Here is a 27557-nt window from a genome sequence, read left to right on the forward strand (position 1 = left end):
GTCTTCCCATTTACTTGTTTCCATGACTTCCTCTCACCTCCCTGCTTTGTATTCTAATTTGAATCGTATCTCCAGCAAATCCTTCTAACCTTCTTTTCATTTACTTATTTTAACATTCGAAAGTAGTTAATTCTCCTCTATCTTTATTTTACACTTCATATTTACTTATTCCATTATACCCTGTCTGCCAATACGATCTAATATTCTTCTCCAACCTTTTCTAACATTCTTTTATATTACAGTGTTTCTGAAGATATATTTTAAATTTTTTCCAGTCTTCTTCCATCGACCCTTCTTCCTGATCTCGAATTCTGCCGGTCATCTCAGCCAGTTCCATATAGTCTATCACTTTCCTCTGCCATTCTTCTCGGGTAGGCAATTCTTGTGTCTTCCAGTATTTCCCAATAAGTATTCTTGCCGCTGCTGTCGCATACATAAAAAAATTCCTGTCTTCCCTTCGCACCAATTGGCCGACCATGCCCAAGAGGAAGGCCTCTGGTTTCTTCAAGAAAGTATATTTCAATACCTTTTTTAATTCATTATAAATCATTTCCCAGAAGGCCTTGATCTTTGGGCACGTCCACCAAAGGTGAAAAAAGTACCTTCATTTTCTTTACATTTCCAACATTTATTATCAGGCAGATGATAGATTTTTGCTAGCTTGACTGGGGTTAAGTACCACCTATAAATCATTTTCATTATGTTTTCTCTTAAGGCGTTACAGGCCGTAAATTTCATACCTGTGGTCCATAACCGTTCCCAGTCAGCAAACATGATATTATGCCCAACATCTTGCGCCCATTTAATCATAGCAGATTTAACCATTTCATCCTGTGTATTCCATTTCAACAGCAGATTATACATTCTTGACAGATTTTTAGTTTTAGGTTCTAACAATTCCGTTTCCAGTTTAGATTTTTCCTCCTGGAAACCAATCTTTTTATCTAGGTTAAAAACCTCCCTTATTTGATAGTAGTGAAGCCAATCTCGAACTTTAGTTTTTAATTTATCAAAGCTCTGCAATTTTAATTTATCTCCAACTTGTTCTAAAATTTCACAATATTTTGGCCAATTTGTCTCCATATTTATTTTTTTCAATGCCTTTGCCTCCATTGGTGACAGCCACCTTGGTGTTTTACTTTCCAACAAATCCTTGTATCTCACCCAAACATTGAATAATGCTTTCCTGACAATATGATTCTTGAAGGCCTTATGCGCTTTGACTTTGTCATACCATAAATATGCATGCCATCCAAACACATTATCAAAACCTTCTAGATCTAAAATGTCCACATTTTCAAGAAGTAGCCAATCTTTCAGCCAACAAAAAGCGGCTGATTCATAGTAAAGTTTAAGATCTGGCAGGGCAAATCCCCCTCTTTCCTTCGCGTCTGTTAGTATCTTAAATTTTATTCTAGGCTTTTTGCCCTGCCAGATAAATTTGGAAATATCTCTTTGCCACCTCTTGAAACAGTCCATTTTATCCACAATTTGTAATGTTTGAAACAAAAACAACATTCTAGGCAATACATTCATCTTTATCACTGCAATTCGGCCCAACAATGATAACTTCAATTTTGACCATATTTCTAAATCCTTCTTCACTTCTGACCAACATTTTTCATAATTATCTTTAAACAAATTCACATTTTTGGCAGTCATATTCACCCCTAGATATTTCACTTTATTAACAATTGTTAATCCTGTCTCTTTCTGAAACCTCTCCTTTTAGCACTGGCTAAAAATTCCTCAGACATTCCACCAGACTTAGATTGTATTGCCGATACAGGCAAGCCAGCAGATGATTGCCTTCTATGTGTCCAAGGTTTCCCTGATCTCAAAGTTGACTGGTCTTTTTGACCATCAGCCATAACAAAGTGAAGGTCAAATTCCTTTCCCACGTCTGGTGTTCCTGTTTACAAGTGGAAAATTCCTTTCCTTTCCTGTAATTGCAGGGAGTCCCACTAGGTGGACACTGTTACCACCTAGCCAGTTACTGTCCTTTTAAAATAACAGGAGAAAGATACTAAGTACAAAGACAAAAATATAGAACAAAATGTAACTTTCCAGTTCTTTCCAATCTTTTCCCAACGAAATTGGCCACAATGTATCTTCTTTGCAGCCAACAAGCAGCTTTAACAGCCTTGACAGCTGAGACGTCCCACTGACAGGTCACTCTTTAAATCCTTAAATTTAAGCAGTCCGGTAGAATCAAGAGTCTTTCCCTTATCCCTCCAAAGGGTAGATCCCTCCAAAGTTCTCAGGTCAGAAAGAAACACTTATTTCTACCCGGACACTGAGGTCCAGCACCGAGGGCCTTCTGGCAGTTCCCTCACTACGAGAAGCCAAGTTACAGGGAACCAGGCAGAGGGCCTTCTCGGTAGTGGCGCCCTCCCTGTGGAACGCCCTCCCACCAGATGTCAAAGAGAACAACAACTACCAGACTTTTAGAAGACATCTGAAGGCAGCCCTGTTTAGGGAAGCTTTTAATGTTTGATGTATCATTGTATTTTAATATTCTTTTGGAAGCCGCCCAGAGTGGCTGGGGAAACCCAGCCAGATGGGCGGGGTATAAATAATAAATTATTATTATTATTATTATTATTATTTCAGTTCAATTTTCCCACGTTTAGCTCCAAATCTCTATGCTTTATTCCACATACAGTGCAGGGAAGCGGACTTCCTGTTTAGGCTTCCACCGCGGTAGCCAATTCAGACGTTTTTAAACGGCTTAAAACTTTTCCGCTTTTACGCAAGTAGTCCAATTAATCAAAATAATGCTCTTTTATCCAATTCTTCTACTCACGGTTAAATTTTAAGTCCAAATGTCCCAGGAATAAGTCAGCGCTCTCCAGCGCTCTCCAGCAACGGCAACACGGCTTCGCTCAGTGAAAGCAGCGATCCGCTCGCAGCACCGCGCTTCTCCCCCGCTCCCTTCTGAAGCCTTAAAAAAAGGCTTCCTTTCGGGTTGGGGGGGCGCTCCAAGGTGCCCGCCGAGCCTCCACGTTCGCAGGCGTCCGCGCCTGCGATTTCTAAGGGTCCCCGCTTCGCCGGAGCGCACAGGACCCGATCTCCCACTGAGCTACCCCCTCCGAAGATCAAAGGAGGTCAGCCATTGCTGCTGGCGCTAACCGGAAGTCCCTCCTGCCCAGAGTCTCATAGTCCTATGCTATACATTGAAGGCTTTGTGTGGCATTATTTATTTGTACCCACATGAACCAGAAGGAAGGGGTAGTGGTCAGTGGGCTGTATAAGACTTGGCAACTTCTCTATCACATCATGAATCACTACACCTGGAAAACAGCACCCCCCCCCCAGGACATACCTCCACACACTGCTGACTCTGTCCCCCTCAGTACCACCATCACACATCTCAGTGGCAGGAAGCATTCTGTACACTGTACCATCCGCAGCCAACTTGGTGTGTTTTGAATTCTGCAACTGCTGTACTTGATCCACTGGCTCAGAATCAGAAAATAGACTTCTAGCAGGGTAGGAGTTTAATGGGCTTGCAGGGCAGCAGTTGAGAGCTTGCAGGGCAGCAGTTGAAGAAGGAGCAAAAAGGGTTTTCTTGTGTGTGTGTGTGTGTGTTTCTTTGTGGCTGATTGGCTGCTCTCCCTGTGCAAAGGTCAGAGGGGGCAGGGTTTCTGTTGAGGCAGGTGATTAGCTGTGGGAGGAGCTTATCAGAGCTTGCAGGGCAGCAGTTGAAGAAGGAGCAAAAAGGGTTTTCTTGTGTGTGTGTGTGTTTCTTTGTGGCTCATTAGCTGCTCTCCCTGTGCAAAGGTCAGAGGGGGCAGGGTTTCTGTTGAGGCAGGTGATTAGCTGTGGGAGGAGCTTATCAGAGCTTGCAGGGCAGCGTTTGATCCATCTTTTAGATTTAGGGGAGCTAGTCTCAAACGTTTGTTGGGGGAGACCTAGGTTTTTTTGTGGGGGGAGTTATTTGTCCTGTCTTCACACTTTTTATGATGGAGGACCGCTGTAGCCACCCCCAACGACACGTTCTCAAGATGGAGGGGGAGGGAACAGCTGCAGTCGCCTGCGGTTCCTGCGCAATGTTTGCCATCTTGCCAAAGGTTGCAGGCAGCTTTACCTGCAGCAATTGCATGTTGATTGCCCTATTAAAAGACAAAGTCCAGCAACTGGAGGAACGTGTAGCTACGCTCCAAAGAATTAGAGAGCTGGAGCTCTTCTTGGAAGCAACAGAGCACACCGTCTCCACCAAGGAGGAGACAGGGGACTCCCCTGAGAAGGAGACTAGTTCACCAACACAGGAGCCAGATATATGGAGAAACGGGACTCAAAGAAGTAGGAGGCCCAGGGTTCGCTCTGATTGTTTAGAAATACACAATCGCTTTGAGGTCCTCTCCCCTAGCATGGAAGACGAAGAGCAGACTCCATTTGAGGATCTCTCCCTCATTACAGTCGATCAGGTATATGAAGACGAGCAGCAAAGTCAGTCCTCAGGGAATGTGCAGGCGACCTTGGAGCGGACAGCTCACGGAAGAACCCCGACCAAACCTAAGAGGAGGCGTGTAGTGGTGATAGGGGATTCCCTACTGAGGGGAACAGAAGCAGTGATCTGTGGGCCTGACAAGATGTCTCGGGAAGTGTGCTGTCTCCCCGGGGCTAAGATCCAAGATGTAACTGAACGACTGCAAGGAATCATAAAACCCACTGACAAATACCCCTTCCTCTTGGTTCATGTGGGAACCAATGACACTGCAAGCAATAGCCTCCAGAAGATCAAAAGAGACTACGAGGCTCTGGGCAGGAAATTGAAGCAATTAAATGCACAAATTGTCATCTCTTCTGTCCTCCCAGTTGAACGACGTGGCCCAGGGAGAGAGGGGAAAATAGTGGAAGTGAACAGCTGGCTTCGCAAATGTTGTAAACAGGAACGGTTTGGATTCTTAGATCACGGACTGCAGTTTCTTGAAGATGGACTTCTGGCAAGCGATGGGCTGCACCTCACAACAGTTGGGAGGAATGTTTTTGCCAAAAATCTCAGAAACCTCATCAGGAGGGCTTTAAACTGACTAATGTGGGGGAGGGAGACAGTGCTCCTGAAGGTAGGAGTCTATCAATTGATGAAGATGATCATCCAAATGTCATAGACCAAATGGAGCAACCAGCACGCAGACCTAGTGGTGGGAGGAAAAAATCCTTAAATAAGAGTCACGGGGGAATGATTAATGGACTTCAATGTCTGTACACTAATGCGCAAAGCATGGGAAATAAACAAGATGAGCTTGAGCTCTTGGTACAGCAAACTAAATATGACATAATAGGCATCACTGAAACCTGGTGGGATAAGTCCCACGATTGGAATGTAGTAATGGGGGGATACAATCTATTTCAGAGAAACAGACCAGACAAGAAAGGAGGAGGAGTGGCGTTATATGTCAGGGATGTGTATACCTGTGAAGAGATCCAAGATTTAGAACCTCAAAGCCAAAGTGAGAGCATTTGGCTCAAAATTAAGGGAGAGAAGAATAACAGTGACCTCATTGTGGGAGTTTACTATAGATCCCCAAGCCAAACGGAGGACATAGATGATGCCTTCCTGGAACAGATGGCCAAGCGTGCAAAAGGAAGGGAGATAGTAGTAATGGGGGACTTCAATTACCCGGATATTTGTTGGATGTCAAACTCAGCCAAGAGCATAAGGTCAAACAGATTCCTCACTGGCCTTGCAGACAACTTCGTTGTCCAGAAAGTGGGAGAAGCAACAAGAGGAACAGCCATTTTAGATCTGGTCCTAACCAATGTTGATGACCTGGTTAGTGGGGTAGAAGTGGAAGGATCATTAGGCGCGAGTGATCATGCTCTTCTGAAGTTTACTATACAGCGGAAAGGAGCAGCCAAGCATACTAGGACTCAATTTCTTGACTTTAAGAAAGCTGACTTCATAAAACTTAGGGAAGTGCTGGGTGAGATCCCATGGACAGTAATACTAAAAGGAAAGGGAGTTCATGATGGCTGGCAGTTTGTTAAGAGGAAGATACTAAAAGCACAACATCAGGCAATACCAATGAGACAGAAACATGGAAGGTGCCTAAAGAAGCCAGGGTGGCTATCTAAAGAACTTTTAACTGAGTTAAGATTAAAAAAGGATGTGTACAAAAAATGGAAAAGGGGGGAAACCACCAAAGAGGAATTCAAACAAATAGCCAGCACGTGTAGACACAAAGTCAGAAAAGCTAAAGCACAGAATGAACTCAGGCTTGCTAGAGAGGTTAAAAGCAACAAAAAAGGCTTTTATGGGTATGTCCGTAGCAAAAGGAAGAACAAAGAAACAGTGGGGTCACTCAGAGGAGAAGATGGTGAAATGCAAACAGGGGACACAGAAAGAGCTGAACTCCTCAATGCCTTCTTTGCCTCAGTCTTCTCCGATAAAGAAAACAATGCCCGACCTGAAGAATTTGGAGCAAATGATTCAGCAAAGGAAACACAGCCCAGAATAACTAAGGAGATAGTACAAGAATACTTGGCTAGTTTAGATGTATTCAAGTCTCCAGGGCCAGATGAACTGCATCCAAGAGTATTAAAAGAACTGGCAGATGTGATCTCAGAACCACTGGCAGTCATCTTTGAGAATTCCTGGAGAACAGGCGAAGTCCCGGCAGACTGGAGGAGGGCAAATGTTGTCCCTATTTTCAAAAAGGGGAAAAGAGAGGACCCAAATAATTACTGCCCAGTCAGTCTGACATCAATACCAGGGAAGATTCTGGAGCAGATCATTAAGCAAACAGTCTGTGAGCACCTAGAAAGGAATGCTGTGATCACCAATAGTCAGCATGGATTTCTGAAAAAGAAGTCATGTCAGACTAACCTGATCTCGTTTTTTGACAGAATTACAAGCCTGGTAGATGAAGGGAACGCAGTGGATGTAGCCTACCTTGATTTCAGCAAGGCATTTGACAAGGTGCCTCATGATATTCTTGTAAAGAAGCTGGTAAAATGCGGTCTTGACTATGCTACCACTCAGTGGATTTGTAACTGGCTGACTGACCGAACCCAAAGGGTGCTCATCAATGGTTCCTCTTCATCCTGGAGAAGAGTGACTAGTGGGGTGCCACAGGGTTCTTTCTTGGGACCGGTCTTATTCAACATCTTTATCAACGACTTGGATGATGGACTCAAGGGCATCCTGATCAAATTTGCAGATGACACCAAATTGGGAGGAGTGGCTAACACCCCAGAGGAAAGGATCACACTTCAAAATGACCTTGACAGATTAGAGAACTGGGCCAAAACAAACAAGATGAATTTTAACAGGGAGAAATGTAAAGTATTGCACTTGGGCAAAAAAAATGAGAGGCACAAATACAAGATGGGGGACACCTGGCTTGAGAGCCGTACATGTGAAAAGGATCTAGGAGTCTTGGTTGACCACAAACTTGACATGAGCCAACAGTGTGACGCGGCAGCTAAAAAAGCCAATGCAATTCTGGGCTGCATCAATAGGAGTATAGCATCTAGATCAAGGGAAGTAATAGTGCCACTGTATTCTGCTCTGGTCAGACCTCACCTGGAGTACTGTGTCCAGTTCTGGGCACCACAGTTCAAGAAGGACACTGACAAACTGGAACGTGTCCAGAGGAGGGCAACCAAAATGGTCAAAGGCCTGGAAACGATGCCTTATGAGGAACGGCTAAGGGAGCTGGGCATGTTTAGCCTGGAGAAGAGGAGGTTAAGGGGTGATATGATAGCCATGTTCAAATATATAAAAGGATGTCACATAGAGGAGGGAGAAAGGTTGTTTTCTGCTGCTCCAGAGAAGCGGACACGGAGCAATGGATCCAAACTACAAGAAAGAAGATTCCACCTAAACATTAGGAAGAACTTCCTGACAGTAAGAGCTGTTCGACAGTGGAATTTGCTGCCAAGGAGTGTGGTGGAGTCTCCTTCTTTGGAGGTCTTTAAGCAGAGGCTTGAGAACCATATGTCAGGAGTGCTCTGATGGTGTTTCCTGCTTGGCAGGGGGTTGGACTCGATGGCCCTTGTGGTCTCTTCCAACTCTATGATTCTATGATTCTAATGCCTCTAATCTGGGTTATCAGCATACTCATCCATGATCACCAGCCTTAGATCTGAAGGGGTTAGTTCAAGAATGGAAAAAGACTCCTCCAAGTCACTTTGGTGCTGCTAACACAGTGGTTTGGCTTAATCCCCAGAGGCGCACACCCTTGTCTCTCCAGACCAGGGCTTTTTTCCAGCCAGAACTGAGTTCCGCCACCTCTTCATAGCATACTGGCAGCTGTATAGCGTCACGGCACCCAGAGCTGCGTGTCAGAGGCTTTGGGCTGCATCCTGCCACTCGTGGCTTTGTGTCGGAGGCTGTGGGGCAGCACGTCAGAGGCGACTTTGTAATGTGGCAGTGGGGCAGAGAAGTGTGCCCCCCCAAAAGTGTTTTCTCCCTAAAAAAAGGCTTAGCAACTTTGGCTCCCCCCTAAAATAAGCTCAACAATTTAGTATTGTCCATCAAAAAAAATGGGAGTTCCTGCACCTCTTTTTCTAGAAAAAAAGCACTGTTCAAGACAGACTGATGCCAACAACAACATAATAGGGTCAGTCTCCTAAAAAATTCCTGTGTTTTGGTGCTCTCAAACATAATCTCTTATTGTCAGGGGTTCAGGGACAGAGGCACAGGGTAGGCAGGAGATGGAGAGCGATGGGGATGAATCCCAGGACAGCGAGGAAGAGGATGACAATGACTCAAGAGATTCCATGAGTCTTTCCAGCGAATCAGAGGATTCCCAGAAGGGGGCGCCGGTAGTCAAGGCCAGGGGAGCCCCAGGGGGGACGTGTCAGGAGCAGGGGGCCAGCGGGGATTCCCAAAGTGGCAGCTGGGCGTCAGGACCAGCCTCCCCGCCAGAGTGCAGCGAAGGGGGTGGAGGTTTCAGTGTATCAGGGGAAGCGGCTCCGGCAGCAGAGAAAGGAGGGAGGTCGGAGCAAGCCACCCTCCCGGAAGGGGAGGGGAGTAGTGAAGGGAGTAGTGTAGCTGTCAAAAGGAAGGTTAGAGGTTGGGCGCGTGCGCGCCAAGTTCAAATGTAGAGGCGCGCGGAAGTACAGGGAGCCCGGAGGAGGGGCCAGGTCCCAAAGCCCGCAGGAGGGGGCAAGAGCAGTCTGATTCCGCGTCAGAGGAATCCAGGAGGGGCGAAACCCCAGCAGGCAGAAAGACCCTGCGGAAAAGGAAAGAGAGAAAGAGGTGGAGCAGCGCAAGCCTCTTAAACTGGTGCAAGGGAGGGACGGATTCAGAGGGGACTTCAGCGGTCTCAGCCTAGCAGACGTAGGGCTGCGCGCCTCGGATGTGAAGCAAACAATGAACTGCAATAAACACTTTTGTATATAAGAAGAGACAGGCGTTGGTCTTTTGTGAGCTGAGACTTGAGGCAGCCCTGACACTTATACACTTCTAAACTAACATGTGATTTCTACTTCACCAATCACAGGATTATAGAAAACTTTCCTACAACTATTGCAACCCACTGACATCAATCTCGACCAGTGGCTTCAAAAAATGTGTGTCGTGACACCCTGGGGTGCCTTGGATGATGGTCAGGGGTGCAGCGAGCAACATGGGCCTCTGTCCCTCTTTCCTTCACTCCCTCGCATCTCTGCCTCCCATAGGCTTGCACAGCTGTTTGTTGCAGCAGCCCTGGCTACAAGCTCCCCAGGCGAGTGGTGCCTTTGGGGCTGGTCAGGGGGTGCTGGTTGCCAGGAGCTGAGGCAGCCTCGGAGTAAGCAAGCAGACTCAAGGGGCCCAGCCAGTCAGCCCACCAGCTCTTGCTGTTGGGAATGGACAGTGTGAGGAGACACTTCTCTTTGGGGCAGGGGGCACAGCTCAGACCAGGGACTGCAACAGCTACCTGGAGGACTCCCAATGAGAGGGAAGAGGAGAGGAGGCTGAGGGAACACTCCATGAGGGAGGGTGTTTGAAAAAGGGTGAGAGGCTGCCAGTTCTGCAGGTAAGGGGAAATGTAACCGGGCTCCTGAGCCCCACAGGGGTGCCACAGAAAGAATGTAGTTGGTCAAGGGATCCATGGACTCAAAAAGGTTGAAAACCTGTTCTAGACCAGTGAGAGAGCCCACCCCAAACTCCTCCTTTTAACAATGTCTTCATTAATCATTTATCAATGTCTTTTGGTTAATCACCCTGTTTATCATTTGTCTATCAACATCTGCTTTCCATTATCTGTGATTAATACATCAGTCCTATTGACCTAAGGTTAAATGCAAGTTCTGTTATGCCTAGCATTCTTTTATCCATTGTCACAGTGATTATATGCTTACATGTGATGGTTTGTGTATGCTATTCGCAATAAGCACCCTCTGCTCACTCAGAGAGGTATTTACAGTTCTTTATTTTGCATATGTAAAAGCAGCACAGTACAATCAGGCATCCGAATCGTCTGGTTCAGATTCGGGGAGTGGTCTTCTCCTGCTTCTCCTCCAACAGAAGAGATGGCTGGAATGTTCATGGGACCTCTCTGATCCCTGCGCTTTAACCCTCTCCTTTCCTGTGCCGAAGGCACAGGCATAGGCTCCCCGCCTGTACCTGAGCTCCCTGTGCGGTGCTGGGGCTCTGCTTCAGCATCGGAGAGCCTTGCCTCCTCCTGGCTCTCCCCCTCTTCCCCTTCCGTCATCTGCCGACCGTTTCCTTCTGACTGTTCCCACTCTGACTCTTTTCTTCCCCGACTCCAAGGCGTCCCTTGGCAGTCCCGTGACATTGCATTCCGTCAGAGTTTGTTCTCTCAGTGTACCAGGACACTGGGAACACATAACTTCTTGGTTAAAAATAATGTTTTTTCTCTGTTAGAATAGGTCAGTCAAAGTTCATACACAGATGATAAAACTAATACAGCATATGGAGTCCTAAAGGCTCAAAATGGATCCTGACAAGATGAAGGAAAATGGAAATTTCTCCTTCACGTAAACTATATCTTAGTGTTAAATTTGAAGCAGGCATTTGAGCAGAACCTGGGTCTCAGTTTAAGTTTGAGAATAATTTAAGTACTCCTTGTGACAAATTACATTGTAAGACCATAATCATTCCCATAGTCTTGGGACTCCAAGTCAGTGAGGAAATAACACTGAGCTTAATTACATTTTATTCTGTTCTTTTCTGCCTGCCCCGCCCCCCCCCCCAATCTCGAGCTTTCAGAATAGTGTGTACTACACATTTAAATAAGTAGCTAATGGTTTAAACCTGTCATGGACTGTCTGGATGCGGGGGAGTGGTGGGAGGTGCCAGCTGGAGAACCCCCAAGGGATCCTCCAGGGGAAGAAGGCTCAGAGCCAGGGGACTGATGGTGGGATGCTGAAGAGTGGTCAGAGGAAGAAGAGGGAGCGGACTGGGAGTAGGTGGTGTTGGAAGCTGAAGAGGTAACAGGGTTTAGTGAACAGGAAGAAGCTGGGGCAGAAAGTCATAATTCAGAGGCTGGAGAGGAAGGGGGCCAGTAGACCAAGAAGAGGCAGGCTGCTGAAGGACTAAGGAGTGTCTCCCTTCTGTGACCAGCTCCGCTCCCCCCGGCCTCCCAGAACATGCAGAGAAATGAAAAGAGCAGAGGAGAGATTGGTTGCGTGCAGACGTAGTCTCCGACTGCTTGGAAAAACCCCTGGAGAGGAGAGACCATAGGCAGCTGTGGGAGGGCAGGGACCTTCAGTCCTTGCAGCTTCTGCATTGGGCCAAGACCTACTGGGAAGAGTTGCTGGGATCACTAGGCCTGCACTGTTTTTGTTTCTTTGAATAAAGAGCTAACTTCACTGACACCAGTGTTTTTTTATTGCTGACCTTCACATGACTGGCTCCTGACAAAACCCTTGGCTTTCTTAATATTTTTGAAGGACTAAATCTGAGCCCATGTCGGACTATGGAGATGAATTTGTCACTTGCAGCCAACTGGCGTATGACTACCACATTGAAAAGCCCCACAAGGTAACTTGCTTGTTGATCTATCTTACTGTCTTCTTCCATGCTTGAAACATGGCTATGTGGACGGTTCTGGATTATAGTTATAGAGAAGTATCAAATCACATCTGTCCTCTAGAACAGAAGCAGTTTTCCTCCTCCATGTTTGTTTGAAGGGTGGTTTTTTATTGGCGACAGAATTCACCCCCTTGAAAACCTTGTCTTTTTTTCATTTTTTAAAAAAATGTTTCTAGCCTTGTTGGCTGGCAATACCCCCCCCCCCCAAAAAAAAAGATCACTGTATAGTGACTAGTATAGGGACAGGGGACCTGTGGCTACAACTCCCATAATCTCTGATTGTTGGCCATGCTAGCTGGGGCTGATGGAATTTGAAGTCCAGCAACACTTGAAGGGTGACAAATCCCCCTTTCCCCTCCTAGTGAAATCCTTGAAGTGAGGCGGGTTGTTGTTGGATATGCAGAGCAGGAAAGTTGAGAACATGCTGCTAAACATTGACTTCCTGTTTCCTGTTTCAGGATACCATTTGTCCTGATTACTGCCTCTACTTGTACAAAGATATCCAGACTCTGACCGACCTGTTACATTCTGACATCGGCCAAGACATGCAGTTGCACAACAGCACTTTTTTATGGTTCATCCCTTTTATCCACTCCCTTATGGACCTGAAGGACCTGGGGATTGCCTACAGCATAGTGGTCATTCATCACCTGTGTTTGGAAATCCAAAATGTCCTCAGTGGCACTGTTGAGACTTGTGACAAAGTGTCTGAGTTCTTCATCTGGATCTTGGTGTCTGTTGTTGAGTGCAGCCTTAAGAAAAATTGCCTTCATTTTCTGTGGATCAGCTCAGAAATGTGGGTGTGGATAGTGGTGAAATGTGTCATGCTTCCAAGTACGGTGTTCATGCCTGGCATTGAGAGAAGAGTAGTCAGGAATAGCTTAAGAAGCACAGTGACATCACCATCTTGGGAACCTGAACCCATACAGTTTGCCTGCATGAAACTGATCCGTAACATCCTGAAGGAAGGGTATCAGGTTGTGCAGTCACCCACTTGTAAGCAGTTCCTTGATGAACTCAACTTGCTTCGCCGTAGCCACAAGCACTGGGAGCTGAGTTCCCAGCAGGCTCTAGAATTACAGAACACTCTGAAGGAGATCATATGGAGCATCATGAGCAAATCGTTAAATCCTTCCTCCCTTGTGAAGAGCCCTCCTGTTTGTGTAACTTCACCTACTTTCCTGATGAACCACAAAAGGCAGGAAGACAGGTGTCCAATGAATATGGACAATGAGCACCTACCCTGCTTGTCTGTGTTAGCAAACAGACACATGGATGCCCAGAAAAATGTGGTGTCTCATCAATGGCCAGGGGTCCAAAACAAGCAAGATCCCTTCTACCAAAGCTTTGGCCTCGGTTTTCAAGACCTGGAGACCAAAGACTTCAGCACAAAGGAGAAGCCCAGTTCTTCCAGATCTCTTCCAGAAAAGAATGGTAACAGCAGCAGTGCTTTGGAGAGAAAGGTTGGTCTAAATGACCTTACAAGCAAAATCAGATCTCTGAAACCAGACAGCACCCTGCAATTAAAACTGTTACCTGAAAGCAGTAGGAGAGGAAATACCAATCTGGAGCCAGGAACAGAAAAGCTGCAGTTGGTCAGAGACAGAACAAAGAGCCAGGAAGGGCAGAGGAGTGAAATCATTGTAGCCAGAGGCAGCACATCAGACACATTGCCTTGCAAATCAGAGGCAAGCTCAGGCAAGGCCTCTGTTGTGTGTGCTAAAGGAAGCAGTTTACCCATTGACTCTAGCCAGGAAAGCATCATCCGTCACCAAAAATGCATTAAGAAGAAAGCTAAAGGAGCTGTTCAAACTTTGTCTGCCCGAGAGAGCAACAAGTTGTCTGCTGATGCAGATGATTCCCCAAACCAAGTCATTATTTCTGACGCTTCTTCAGATGAGGATGAAAACAAAATGAAAGCTGGTAGAGAGAGCAGGAAAGGGCAAGTGGACGTGTGCCTTGAGAAGAAATTCAGTGCCCCAGAGCAAGAGCCATTGACTGCTCCAGACCTCATACATCATACAGCAGCTCGTGAAGGCCACATCGGCAAGGGAAATGCAGTGGTATGCTCAAATTTCACAGGGATATGTGCTGGCAATGGAAGCTGTTCCAGGTGCACAGATCCAGTTCTGCCCAGTACATCAGCATCTGCCAGTCCTTCAGGGTCAGCACCTGCTGTCAAAGAATCCACTATTCAGCCAGGGAAGAGCTCTGCAGAATATGGGCAGGTTAAAACAGCTAGAGAAAGTCCCAAGGGAAGCATCAAGCCAAGCATGCACAGTAAAAAACCACTGCTGGCAAAACTGGCAAGATCTACTCCTGCTCTGGTCCCACCCAACGAAATCCAACATATGCCAGCCCCAACCTTAGTGACAGAAAAACATGGCCTATCAGAGAAAGTCCAAAGAGCAGCCGAAAATGCTCAGTGCACACAGGACAGTCTTCCTGAGTTGCGCAGTTACAGGGAAATTGTTGGCGAGGTGGATGTTCCCCAGGAAAGGACATCACAATTAGTAAATGCTCAGCAACTACCTACTAGAAATAAGAACAATTTTGCCTGCCAAAAACGTCAGCTCTATAGGCAGACAAACCCCAAAGAGAGAGAGAATTGTCAGTGTACTCACGGAGAAACTCAGGAGGCTCAGCCAGCCAAAAAACCCAAAGCGGCAGAGCTAAGACCTGTGCAGTCTGCCAGTATGGTGGGGGTGGAAAATCAGAAGGAAAGTTCTGCTGGAGCTAGTAAAACCAATCATTTGACCTTTCCAGATCCCTCCTCTAGCCCATGTGACGAGGATGTGGCTTTGAAAAAGAGAGAGCCCCAACTGAATGAGAACAAAGATGGTGACGGCTTCTTTCTTACACAGTTGGATCCAGTGGACATGGAACTGTGTTCACAAATAGAAGATGGCAGTTACCTCTCAAACATGGAAGTCAATATATCTGCAAGCCCACTGCAGGGTAGTGATGATGACTTGCAGTTCAAGACCCCGACGCTGAGCAGCATTCTCCAGCCTCGGATTTCAAACAACACCCCTCAGTTGCTGAATGTGCAAAATAACCATATTGTCATGGCGCTGCCCACCCCCAGAGCTGGTTCTTGGAACAAAGTGCACCAACCCTTTGCACAAGCAAACATTGTGAATGCCCAGCAGAGAGACCATGGGATTTTCACCAGAGAGGTGCTGAAGTGGAACTATGACATGTTTGCAAACTTTAAACTGTTTGGGCCACCAAGCCATCTCCTTCAGTCTATTGTTGCCCCTGTCACAGCCAAGTTTGAGGATTACAATGACTACTTCAATACTTTCTTCCCCTTAATGATGCTAAATGCATTTGAAACGGTAAGCTGGCAACAGACCACCTCGTTTTTCTCTTTCCTCCTCAAAGGAAATCCTCCCACTAGCTGCAATTAAACTCTCTCTCTGTCTCTCAATTTCAAAAGTTGACAAGTTGACACATGTTTCCAAATACACATCCATTTTGTGTTCAACTTCCCCGCCCCCCTCCATGGTTTCCCCCGTAATTTTTAAATTTGCTGCATATTATCAATATTCTATACCTTGTCTTTTCCACACTGTACTCAACAACAAGTATTCAGTTGCTGTTCTTCATTCAAATCCTACCTACATTTTAACATGTTTACAATAATTCTTTAAATATTCAACAAAAGGTTTCCACTCCTCCTTAAAACCTACCTCTTCTTGATCTCTAATTTCCATAGTTAAGTTTGCCAATTCGGCATACAGTGGTACCTCGCAAGACGAATGCCTCGCAAGACAAAAAACTCGCTAGACGAAAGGGTTTTTTGGTTTTTGAGCTGCTTCGCAAGACGATTTTCCCTATGGGCTTGCTTCGCAAGACGGAAACGTCTTGCAAGTTTGTTTCCTTTTTCTTAACACCGTTAATACAGTTGCGACTTGACTTTGAGGAGCAACTCATAGAACGCGGTGTGGTAGCCTTTTTTGAGGTTTTTAAAGACTTTGGTGATTTTTGAAGCTTTTCCAAAACTTTCCCGACACTGTGCTTCGCAAGAGGAAAAAAATCGCAAGACGACAAAACTCGCGGAACGAATTAATTTCGTTTTGCGAGGCACCACTGTATTCTGTCAGTTTAAACTGCCACTCTTCTTTAGTAGGTGTCTCCTGATTTCGCCATTTTTGTGCATAGAGTACTCTTGCTGCTGTTGTAGCATACAATTGGTTCGTCTGTCTTCTTGAAACATCTGACCCAGTTATCCCTAAGAGAAATGCCTTGGAGTTTTTTGGGAGCATCACCTTATGTAATTTTTTAACCTCATTATAAACCATCTCCCAAAAACTCTTAGCCACTTTACATGTCCACCACATCTGGTAAAAAGTGTCTTCTGCTTCTTTACATTTCCAACATAAGCCTGACTCTGATTTGTACATTTTTGCTAGCTTACTCGGTGCCAAGTACCATCTGTGAGTCATTTTCATAAAGTTTTCTTTCAAAACATAACACACTGAGAATTTTATATTCAATTTCTACAGTTTTCCCTATGCCTTCATCTCTATATTGTGCCCACATCGCTAGTTCAGTGGATCATAGCAGATTTATCTATTTCAATCTTTAGTTTCTCATCCTAAAAGCCTCTTATACATCTTTGAAATTAGTTTTTCTCTGTTCTCTAATAACTCTTTTTCAAACTGAGAGCTTTGATTAATAAACCCATGCTTCTTACCTTGTTTAAATACTTCAATCAGTTGATAGTATTGCAACCAATTGATCAACCAATCCTTTTTATCCTCTAACTTCTTAAGCAGGCATAGGCAAACTCGGCCCTCCAGATGTTTTGGGACTACAATTCCCATCATCCCTAGCTCACAGGACCAGTGGTCAGGGATGATGGGAGTTGTAGTCCCAAAACAGCTGGAGGGCCGAGTTTGCCTATGCCTGTTCTTAAGCATCACACCCTCTTCTGTGAGGTCCAGTAGGTCCCTATAGGTCACCCATTTCTTTTCCATGTTTTGTTTTTTTCTGTGAAATTGCTTTTTTAATTACATTTTTCAAAAATATTTTGACAAAAATACAGATCCAATATTTTCAAACAAATACCGTATTTTTCGCCCCATAGGACGCACCGCCCTATAGGACGCACCTAGTTTTTTTTTTGGGGGGGGGGGGAATAAAGAAAAAAGAGGTGTCTCGTTCATGCAAAAGGAATTTTTGTAAGCCTAACTGTTGCACTAGTGTAGTAGTGGACTCTAGGGTTTTTTGGCAAGGGGGAGCGGGGTTAAAAGTGTCCCATTTGGGTTTTTTTTGGATGGGGCAGGTGTTGAATGTTTTTATTTAGTTTTACAAATGTATGCATCAAAATTATGCTAATACATCAATAGACTTTTTTTTAAAGCAATACAGTCCTCCCTCCCAATCCCACTAAGCGAGAGCATGTGTATTTAACAAAATACATTGCATCACAATTGTCCATGAGTAGATGGAGGCTGCTAATTCGATGGATTCCCAAACAGGAAAGTAATAACAGAACATCATATGTCCATAAAATGGTTGGAGTCTTATGTTCAATATAGAGCTTTCATATATTTGGTAAGTTTCTTCGTTAATATCACTGTCCATACCTTTTGTCCTCATAAGAAAAGTTGCAAGTTTGCTAAATTTCTCCAGTTTTGTGCCACCAGTTGTTGGGCTGCTGCAAGCAGGGATTTTATTATTTCCTTAGACTGTAACTCCTCTTGCTCTCTGTGAAAATCAGTCAATAAAGTTAACTGTGGTGAGCCACAGACTCTCTGGGCCCCGTTTATGAGCAGGGAATCCTGCCCAATGGTTTTAGCAGCCCACATGTGGTGGAAGAGCAGTCTCTTAAGCCTATGCTTCCATTTCCCTGCAGATGGCACAGGAGTGGCTAGAGAACCAGAAATCAAAAGAGCAAAGGCCTTTTGAGTTGAATTTGCTGAACTTCAATGCAGACACAAATGAAGCAGATTTTACAAGTGAGTGAGAATTTCACTGCATATAAACAAATGGGAAGTAGAAATGCAGTCCTGTTTTTAATGGTGGTTGTAGTAGATAACAGAAGTGCTTGTGTTAACAGACTGTTGGGGTGAGCAGTCAAGGGCTATTATACTTTATTCTGCCTGTATCTTTTTTGCTTTTCTGCCCAACACAGAATGTTGATGTGTATTTTAGCCTGTTTTCAGTTTCTCGTTGATTTGATTTTTAAAAAATGTTTTAAATAATTTTTTTACCAATTATTTTATTGTTTTAATCTTTTGGTAAACTGCTTTGAAGTTGTGAAAAACCAAACAAGCGGTGTATAAATTTTATGAAATAAAATAAACCAATATCTGTGACAAACAAACTGATATCCAGGTGCTGCAAATGATGAAATGAATAATGAATAAAAATCAATATTATTTGATTAAAAAGGAAAAAAACGAGGTGTGCCTGCTTTATCGCAATACCCAGAATGCTTTCTCTCTCCAAAATGGACCTCAGCAGGTCTCACCAATGAAAAAGCTCATACAACTAAATTGAGTGAATATTTATTAGAATGTGCGACTGGGTAACCAAAAACATCTGGAATTCAAAGTTCAGCTGTAGCAACTTGTGCGCGACATGCCTACTGTTTTATTAAGAGCTTTTGGTAACAACGTAGTTGTATCTGTATGTGGCTAAATGCTTGCATATTTTTGTTGTGTTCAAATTACTTCTCCAGTTAACATCTCAAGAAGCAATTTAGACAAACAGCTGCACCCAAAGGAATGTGACTTGGTGTTCTTAATATTGTCTGAAAAGCAAAACTTCTGTAGCAAAGAAGGCAAGGCAGAGAGCTGTCCATTACGCCATGTGGGCTATGTGACTCGGTTTTATACTGGTAGGTGTTGTTGTTTTTTAAAAAAACTAATAAGTAAGTGTACAAAACAATTATGTTAGCCAACCCTTGGTGTCAGTAAGTTATTTGATTTGGGATGGGGGACCCATTTCTGCTATTTCAGCATGAAATTCTGGCTCAGTCCAGGTATTGCACCAAGCTTTGTGGTTAAGAAAGCTTAACTATAGTTTGGCATGAAGTTTTGAGTTGACAAACCATGGTTTATCATCCACTGGCAAGCCAAGAAGCCATGGATTGAGATCAGAAGCCATTGTTTGAAGTGGGGTTACAAGCCACGGTTTTGGGAAATGGAAGCAGGCAAAGAACTCTAAACAATGTACAGTCTGTTAATATGTATGCTAGAAAAGCTCTCAAATCATGATTTGAATGCTAGATGATAATGAATGCATACACTGTGGTTTCTGAATTGTACCCCTGTGTATCTCTCTCTCTCTCTCTCTCTCTCTCTCTCTCTCTCTCTCTCTCTCTCGCTCTCTCTCAGAGATGAAAGAGCAGGATGCCTGTCTCCTGTCTGTCAAGACACAAGGAAATTTGTCCGGTGTTGATAAGAATGTCAGGTGTGTGGTGGTCAGTTCTTTGGTGACAACGGAGCAAATGTTCAAGGCCCTCCTTCTTCTGAACCGAAGCCCTCTAGCCAAAGCCATAATCAGCCCACAAAACTCTGACTTCTGTCTGACAGGCTCAACTGTGGACTTGGAGACTTCTGTAAGTGTTTGTTTTAAAAGGCAATATAACCCACTTCTGACTTGGGGAGGTGCAAGATATTTTGCTACCCATTACACAAATCGTATGCCAATGAGCCAGGTGTTAAGCTGAAACTCCCTCAGAGGTGGGCAGAGAAGACCAGAGAGAGGCAAGAGAATATTTCTACTCCAGCAGCCAACTTTCCGGAGGTGGAGGCGGGGGATAGGAGGAGAGACAGTTAGCTGTTAAGATTAGCAGCAGATGGAAGCTTTCTCCTGCCATCTCCAGGGAAGCCTTCGGAATTATGGTTCACACACCGCCGCTTTTCAAGTGTTGCCCGTAACATGTGGTCACAAATCTGCATCTCTTGGGAACATGGTCTTTTAGATGTGAGACAAGGGTGGGGACCTCAGTCCCAGGGGCCAAATGCCACCCTCCAGGCCTCTCTGTTGTTGTTTTTTTAAATAATTTTTATTAATTTCCCAACACAAATAAACAATCATATCAGAATTTCCACAAATTTAACACTATTTGGACTTCCTTCAGCTTCTCTGACAATCATCCATATTTGCCTCCCAGTTACGCATTTCTTCTGTTTATATTGCCGTTAACCTTCCCTCCCACTTCTATTTCTTTCAAACAATATATCTCAACTTTCACGGTGCTTCTTGGAACCCCACTAGTGTTGTTTGCACATCACACGTTCTTTTCAGATATTCAACAAATTTCCCCCAGTCCTTGATGAACTTTTGGTCTCGTAGATATCTGATTTTCCCAGTTAGTCTGTCCAGTTCTGCATAGTCTGTCAGCTTCAGTCTCCATTCTTCTACCGTCGGTATTTCCTCTTGTTTCCATTTCTGGGCCAGTAGAATTCTTGCTGCTGTAACTGCATATTGGAAAAGTTTACAGTCCTTTCTTCTTATTTCCTTTCCTGTAATCCCTAAAAGAAATATGTCTGGTGTCAGGGCTGCCTCAAGTCTCAGCTCACAAAAGACCAACGCCTTTCTTTTCTTATATACAAAAGTGTTTATTGCAGTTCATTGTTTGCTTAAGATCCGAGGCGCGCAGCCCTACGTCTGCTAGGCTTAGACCGCTGAAGTCCCTTCTGAATCCGTCCCTCCCCTGCACCAGTTTAAGAGGCTTGCGCTGCTCCACCTCTTTCTCTCTTTCCTTTTCCGCAGGGTCTTTCTGCCCGCTGGGGTTTCGCCCCTCCTGGATTCCTCCGACGCGGAATCAGACTGCTCTTGCCCCCTCCTGCGGGCTTTGGGACCTGGCCCCTCCTCCGGGCTCCCTGTACTTCCGCGCGCCTCTACATTTGAACTTGGCGCGCGCGCCCAACCTCTAACTTTCCTTTTGACAGCTACGCTACTCCCTTCACTACTCCCCTCCCCTTCCGGGAGGGTGGCTTGCTCCGACCTCCCTCCTTTCTCTACTGCCGGAGCCGCCTCCCCTGATACACTGGAACCTCCACCCCCTTCGCTGCACTCTGGCGGGGAGGCTGGTCCTGACGCCCAGCTGCCACTTTGGGATCCCCCGCTGGCCCCCTGCTCCTGACACGTCCCCCCTGGGGCTCCCCTGGCCTTGACCACTGGCGCCCCCTTCTGGGAATCCTCTGATTCGCTGGAAAGACTCATGGAATCTCTAGAGTCATTGTCATCCTCTTCCTCGCTGTCCTGGGATTCATCCCCATCGCTCTCCATCTCCTGCCTACCCTGTGCCTCTGTCCCTGAACCCCTGACATCCATCCCCCCTCGAAGCCCCCCCCTTCCCCCCTCCCGCTGCTCGGGCGCAGGTTCCGGGAGCTCCGTTGTAGCGGGGGTAGATGCTGGATACAGTTCATCGACGTCGATCTCCTCTGCTTCCAGTTCAGTGTATGCGTGCTCGAAACCGGGGTCCTCCCCCAACACATCCAAACCCTTCCCTCCCCCTGTTACTTCAGGCGATGCTGCTTGCCAAGGCCCCCTTCGCCACCCCACTTCTGGTTGATCGTCCCACCAATAAGAGCGGTCCGTGTCCACCCCCGAGCACGATCCCCTTGGAGGGCTCGATTCCGGCGTGGTCTCCTCTGCGGAGGAGAACCCCCGGAAGGTGCTGCCTGAAAGTGTGGGCGTAAAAAGCCAGTCGTCAAAATACTCCTCTGGCATGGGCCTGTGTGGGAAGAGTGCATGGAACTCGTCTTTAAGAAGAGGTTCCTCCAGAGCATAATCTGGCACCCAACTGTTGGCGCTGGCCGGGGTACCTTCCCTGGCGAGGAGGTATTCCACTCCCTCCTCCCCCCATCTCGAGTCCAGAATTTCCGTGACCTCGTTGAGTGTCGGGGTCCTCGGTGACTTCCCCCCCCCTGGTGACTCTCTACGTGGGTCTGGTGCCGTCCCTGGCTCCTGAAATCTGTGTGGGGCCTTGTAGGGTGTAAGCACCGACCTATGAAAGACCGGGTGCATTCGGGAACCTTCTGGGAGGGTCAACCGAAAAGCTACGGGATTGATCCTGCCCTCAACTTGGTATGGCCCTAGCTGTTTGTGTCCTAGCTTCTTCTTAGCTAACGACTTGGCCGGCACCGCCTGGGCTGCTAACCATACCCAGTCCCCCACCTGGATGTCTTCTCCTGCCCTCCTGTGCCTGTCTGCCTGCACTTTGTAGGCGTGTTTAGCTAGTTCCAAGTGCCGTCGTAGCTCCTCGTGGACCTCCTGCAATTCTGCTGCTAAATGCTCAGCTCCCTGCGACTCCCCCTGCGTCGTTGTCTCCAACGCCGGGAAGGTTCTGGGATGTCGCCCATTGTTGGCGAAGAACGGTGTCAACCCCGTTGACGCATGCTTCGTGTTGTTGTAGGCAAACTCGGCCATCGGTAAGTAGTCCACCCAAGTTGCAGGCTTTTGATTGGCGTAACATCGCAGGTACTGCTGCATGATGGCGTTGACCCTCTCCGCTTGGCCGTTGGTTTGCGGGTGTCTCGCCGACGCTAAGTTGATCTTGACATTCAGGATGCCCAGGAGCTTCTGCCAGAAACTGGAAATGAATTGGCGACCCCGGTCGGACAGGATGGACCGCGGTAAGCCGTGCACCCGGAACACGTGGTCTATGAACAGCTTGGCGGTCTGTTCCGCTGTTGCCACCTTCGCGCAAGGAATGAAGTGCACCATCTTGGTGAACAGGTCTACAACCACAAGCACCGCCGTCTTGCCCCGCGAACTGGGCAGATCAGTAACAAAGTCCAGCGCCACCCTTTCCCACGGCTGTAGTGGCGTCTCCAGCGGTTCCAGCAATCCCGCTGGCTTCTTGTGCACTGGCTTGGACCTCTGACAAGTGTCACACCTGGCGACGTAATCCGCGACCTCTCCCCGCATCTGGGGCCACCAAAAGTCTCTGGCTACTAAGTCCGCCGTCTTTTCTTTGCCGAAGTGACCCGCGCTGGGTGCGTTGTGTAACTGCTGTAAAACCTTCGCGCGGAGATCGTCTCCCGGCACGTAGAGAGCACCTTTGCGGGTCAGCAGGCCGTCGCGTATCTGGAATTCGCCGTCCTTTGCTGTCCCTCTTCGCACCTCCTCCATCTTGGATTGTGCGAACGGATCCGTCTGTAGCGCGCGTCGTACCGCGTCCAGGTCCACGGCGGCGGAAGCGCACGCCCACGCTTGCGGTGCGAAAATGTGCCTGGCTGCCACTGGTGCCGCTTCCTCGAGATACTGCGGTTTCCTGGAGAGCGCATCCGCTATGACGTTGTTGTCTCCCGGGATATACTCTATCCAGAAATCGAAATCCGCAAAGAACTCCGCCCATCTCATGTGCCTCTGGCTCTGGAGCTTCGCCGTGCGCCAATACTCTAGGTTCTTGTGGTCCGTGCGGACCTGCACGGTGTGCTTGGCTCCGATAAGGAAGTGCCGCCACGCCTTGAAAGCCGCGTGGATGGCCAACAACTCCCTGTCCCAGATGGTGTAGTTCTGTTCCGACTTGCTGAGCTTCCGGGAATAGAAAGCGCAGGGCCTCCAGTTCCCTTGCGGATCTTCCTGCAAGAGGACGGCCCCCACTGCTCTGTCAGATGCGTCAGTCTCAACCCGCATGGGCCTGCTGGGATTTACGTGTAGCAGCTGGTCTTCGGACGCGAAGAGACTCTTAAGTCTCCTGAAGGACTGCTCCGCCTGGTCCATCCAGGTGAACTTTTTCTTCTTGGAACTGAGGGTGTCCGTGATAGCTGCCGTCTCTTTCGCGAAACCCCTGATGAACTTGCGGTAAAAGTTGGCGAAACCGACGAACCTCTGGACCTCCTTCCGATTGCGCGGGCTATTCCAGTCCAACACCGCGCGGACTTTGGCACTGTCCATGGCTAGTCCCTTGTCGGACAGCCGGTAGCCCAGGAAATCCACCTCCGTCACGTCGAACTGGCACTTCTCCAGTTTGGCGTAGAGTCTGTGCTCCCGTAGCCTCTGCAGGACCTCCTTTACGTCTCTCTCGTGAGTCTCCTGCGATTCTGAGAAGATCAGAATGTCGTCGAGGAAGCATACGCACTTCTTGTAGAGGAGTCCTGCTAGCACGTGGTGCATGAATGCTTGGAAACAGTGGGAGCCATTTTGGAGACCAAACGGCATAACTCTGTATTCATAGGTGCCCAGCGGCGTGAACATGGCCGTCTTCCACTCGTCACCTTCCCTCATGCGTATTAGATTGTATGCTCCGCGTAGATCCAACTTGGTGAAGATCCTCCCCTTCCTCACCGTCGCGAGCAGGTCGTCAATCTTGGGCATGGGGAAGGCCTTGGGCTTTGTCATCGAGTTGATGGCCCTATAGTCCACAATGAGCCTTTTTTGGGGCGTGTCCTTCTTCTTCACGAAAAACACAGGACTGCCCCCCACGGCCTTGGATTCTCGGATGAATCCCCGCTTCAAATTGTGATCTATGAACTCCCGGAGTTCCTGCATCTCATCTTCAGACATGGAATACAGCTTCGCAGTCGGCAGCGTCGCCCCTGGTAAGAGGTCAATTGCACAGTCGTAGGGCCGGTGGGGTGGTAATTGGTCAGCTTCCTTTTCGCAGAAGACCTCCAAAAACCCCTTGTACTTGTGGGGCACTGCCTGCACCATGCCTAGATGCAACTGTTGCCCTTCCTCCTGGCCCTCCTCCTCCTGGCCGGGCTGGATGCAATGTTGTGCGCAGTAGGACGAACCAAAGGTGAGCTGCCGCTGGTACCACGCTAATGATGGGCTGTGTCTATCCAGCCAACTCATGCCTAACACTATAGGCGTGTCTGACAGTTGGGTGACATTGAAACTGATGACCTCGCGATGATTCCCAATTTTCAGCAGCATGGGTGGCGTCTGTTGTACCACTTGCCCACCCAGCAACTTTCTGCCATCTACCGTGACTACGTTCAGAGGCAGCGTGGCTGGTAGTAGCGCTATGCGATGCTGCTTGATGAACTGCATCCCCACGAAGTCTGCGTTGCTCCCTGAGTCAATCGTAATGGGGACTTCCAGGGTGAGTCCATTAGGTAGCTGGAGAGTAGCAGTGAGCTGCACCACTGGCTTGGGTGGTAAGGGGTCTGTAGGCTGCAAAAGCGCTGGGGACTGCTTCACTGACTTGCCTGGCGGAGCCCCAGCATCTCTGCTTCCAGCCAGGCATTCTCGTTTCCCTGAAACTGTTCTCCTTGAAACGCTTCCCCTGTTACTGTTGCTAAGGCTGCAGTGTGCTTCTGGAGCCTCTGGGGACACTCTTTAGCCATGTGCTGTGCACTGTCACAGATGTAACACTTCCTGGTCCCTCTAGGAGGCTTCGCCTTGACTGCTCCGGACGCTGAGGCTCCGGCAGCTGGCTGAGCCTTTGCACCACCCAGATCCATTGGTTCCTCCCCTCCCTTCAGCATAGGCGAGGGATTTGTACGTCCCAGGTCCCTGGGAAGAAGAAAAGGAGGCGCTCTAGCTGGTGGGCGGACGTGACGCCCCTCCTCACTGTGCCAAGGGCGTTCTTCGTGGCGCACCCCTATCGTGAGTGCCCTCTGCACGACGTCTGCTAGGGTTTGAGGTCTGTCTCCCCTAGCCAGCTCATCTTTTACTGAGCCATGAAGCCCCTCCCAGAACAAGTCTCTCACTGCCAGGGAGTCCTTTTCCCAGCCCAGCACATTCAGCAATGCAAAAAAGCGAGAATGGTACTGACGCACTGTAGCCTTGCCCTGCCGCAATCCATGCATCTCCTGGTGCGCCACATCAACGTCAACGGTAGATTGGAAGCAAGCGTCCATGGCTTTGATAAATTCGTCAGAGTCCCTGCGGGCAAGACCATCTTCGCGCCACAAATTGCGTAACCAGGTTCTAGCTTCCCCATGCAAATGGGACACAATAAAGCCTACTTTCTCCTCCTCATCTTTGAAGTCTTTTCGAAGCAAATGCAGCGCGTATAGGACGTCTGCTCTGAAATTGGGATAATGCTTCAGGTTCCCATCGAAGTGGGCTACTAAATTGCCCCCCCTCCGTCCGAGACCGATTCCCTCTGATCTGGACCCCGGGAACCCCTGTTTGCACGCCTGATCCCACCTGGCTTGCAGATCCTGGCATCGCGCTTCTGCTTCGGCAACTGTCTTCTGAGAGACCCGTACTGCAACGGAGAGTTCAGCGACTGCGTTTTGCAGGGTCGTTATCTGCTCCTCAGTAGTCATGTCTGCCAAACTTCGTGAGCTTTGCAAAAAAAATTTTTTTGCAGTTTTTGAGAAGGGACTTACTGTCAGGGCTGCCTCAAGTCTCAGCTCACAAAAGACCAACGCCTTTCTTTTCTTATATACAAAAGTGTTTATTGCAGTTCATTGTTTGCTTAAGATCCGAGGCGCGCAGCCCTACGTCTGCTAGGCTTAGACCGCTGAAGTCCCTTCTGAATCCGTCCCTCCCCTGCACCAGTTTAAGAGGCTTGCGCTGCTCCACCTCTTTCTCTCTTTCCTTTTCCGCAGGGTCTTTCTGCCCGCTGGGGTTTCGCCCCTCCTGGATTCCTCCGACGCGGAATCAGACTGCTCTTGCCCCCTCCTGCGGGCTTTGGGACCTGGCCCCTCCTCCGGGCTCCCTGTACTTCCGCGCGCCTCTACATTTGAACTTGGCGCGCGCGCCCAACCTCTAACTTTCCTTTTGACAGCTACGCTACTCCCTTCACTACTCCCCTCCCCTTCCGGGAGGGTGGCTTGCTCCGACCTCCCTCCTTTCTCTACTGCCGGAGCCGCCTCCCCTGATACACTGGAACCTCCACCCCCTTCGCTGCACTCTGGCGGGGAGGCTGGTCCTGACGCCCAGCTGCCACTTTGGGATCCCCCGCTGGCCCCCTGCTCCTGACACGTCCCCCCTGGGGCTCCCCTGGCCTTGACCACCGGCGCCCCCTTCTGGGAATCCTCTGATTCGCTGGAAAGACTCATGGAATCTCTAGAGTCATTGTCATCCTCTTCCTCGCTGTCCTGGGATTCATCCCCATCGCTCTCCATCTCCTGCCTACCCTGTGCCTCTGTCCCTGAACCCCTGACATCTGGTTTCTTTGCAAATGTACATTTTAACATCTTTTTCATTTCATTGTATATCATCTCCCAAAATCCCTTCACTTTCTTACACTCCCACCACATGTGATAAAACGTTCCTTCTGTTTCCTTACATTTCCAACACTTATTACACGTCTTATACATTTTTGCTAATTTTACCGGTGTGATATACCATCTGTAAAACATTTTCTTTTAGTGCCATACAAGCAGTGAATCTTAAGTTCTCCTTCCACAGTTTTTCCCAATCCTCAAACTGTATATTGTAACCAAAATCTTTGGCCCATTGTACCATTACCGATTTAACTTCCTCATCTTTCGTATTCCATTCCAACAATATTTTGTACATTTTTGACAGAATTTTAGAATCATTATTTATCACTTCTGTCTGGAACTTTGAGTCTTTTTCTACATAACCCTTTTCTTTGATATCTTTTTTAAACATTTCATTAACCTGAAAATAATGCAACCAGTCATAAACATGTTCTCTAACTTGTTCGTATGGCTTTAGTTTCCAT

At 47.4% G+C, this 27557-nt stretch overlaps 1 protein-coding gene across 1 annotated transcript in view; it reads left to right on the forward strand.

The window, feature by feature from the left end:
* LOC308467792 (putative helicase senataxin) overlaps positions 1-27557 on the forward strand; it is a 232024-nt gene that overhangs the window by 111901 nt on the left and 92566 nt on the right. Inside the window, exons 8-12 of the mRNA XM_080989496.1 lie at positions 11851-11941; positions 12451-15333; positions 17859-17961; positions 18687-18845; positions 19345-19568. Coding sequence (XP_080845622.1) covers positions 11851-11941; positions 12451-15333; positions 17859-17961; positions 18687-18845; positions 19345-19568 — 3460 coding nt within the window. The remainder of the gene's footprint in view (positions 1-11850; positions 11942-12450; positions 15334-17858; positions 17962-18686; positions 18846-19344; positions 19569-27557) is intronic.

The sequence above is a fragment of the Podarcis pityusensis genome, assembly GCF_964106645.2.
Source record: "Podarcis pityusensis genome assembly, chromosome: W".
Taxonomy (NCBI): domain Eukaryota; kingdom Metazoa; phylum Chordata; class Lepidosauria; order Squamata; family Lacertidae; genus Podarcis; species Podarcis pityusensis.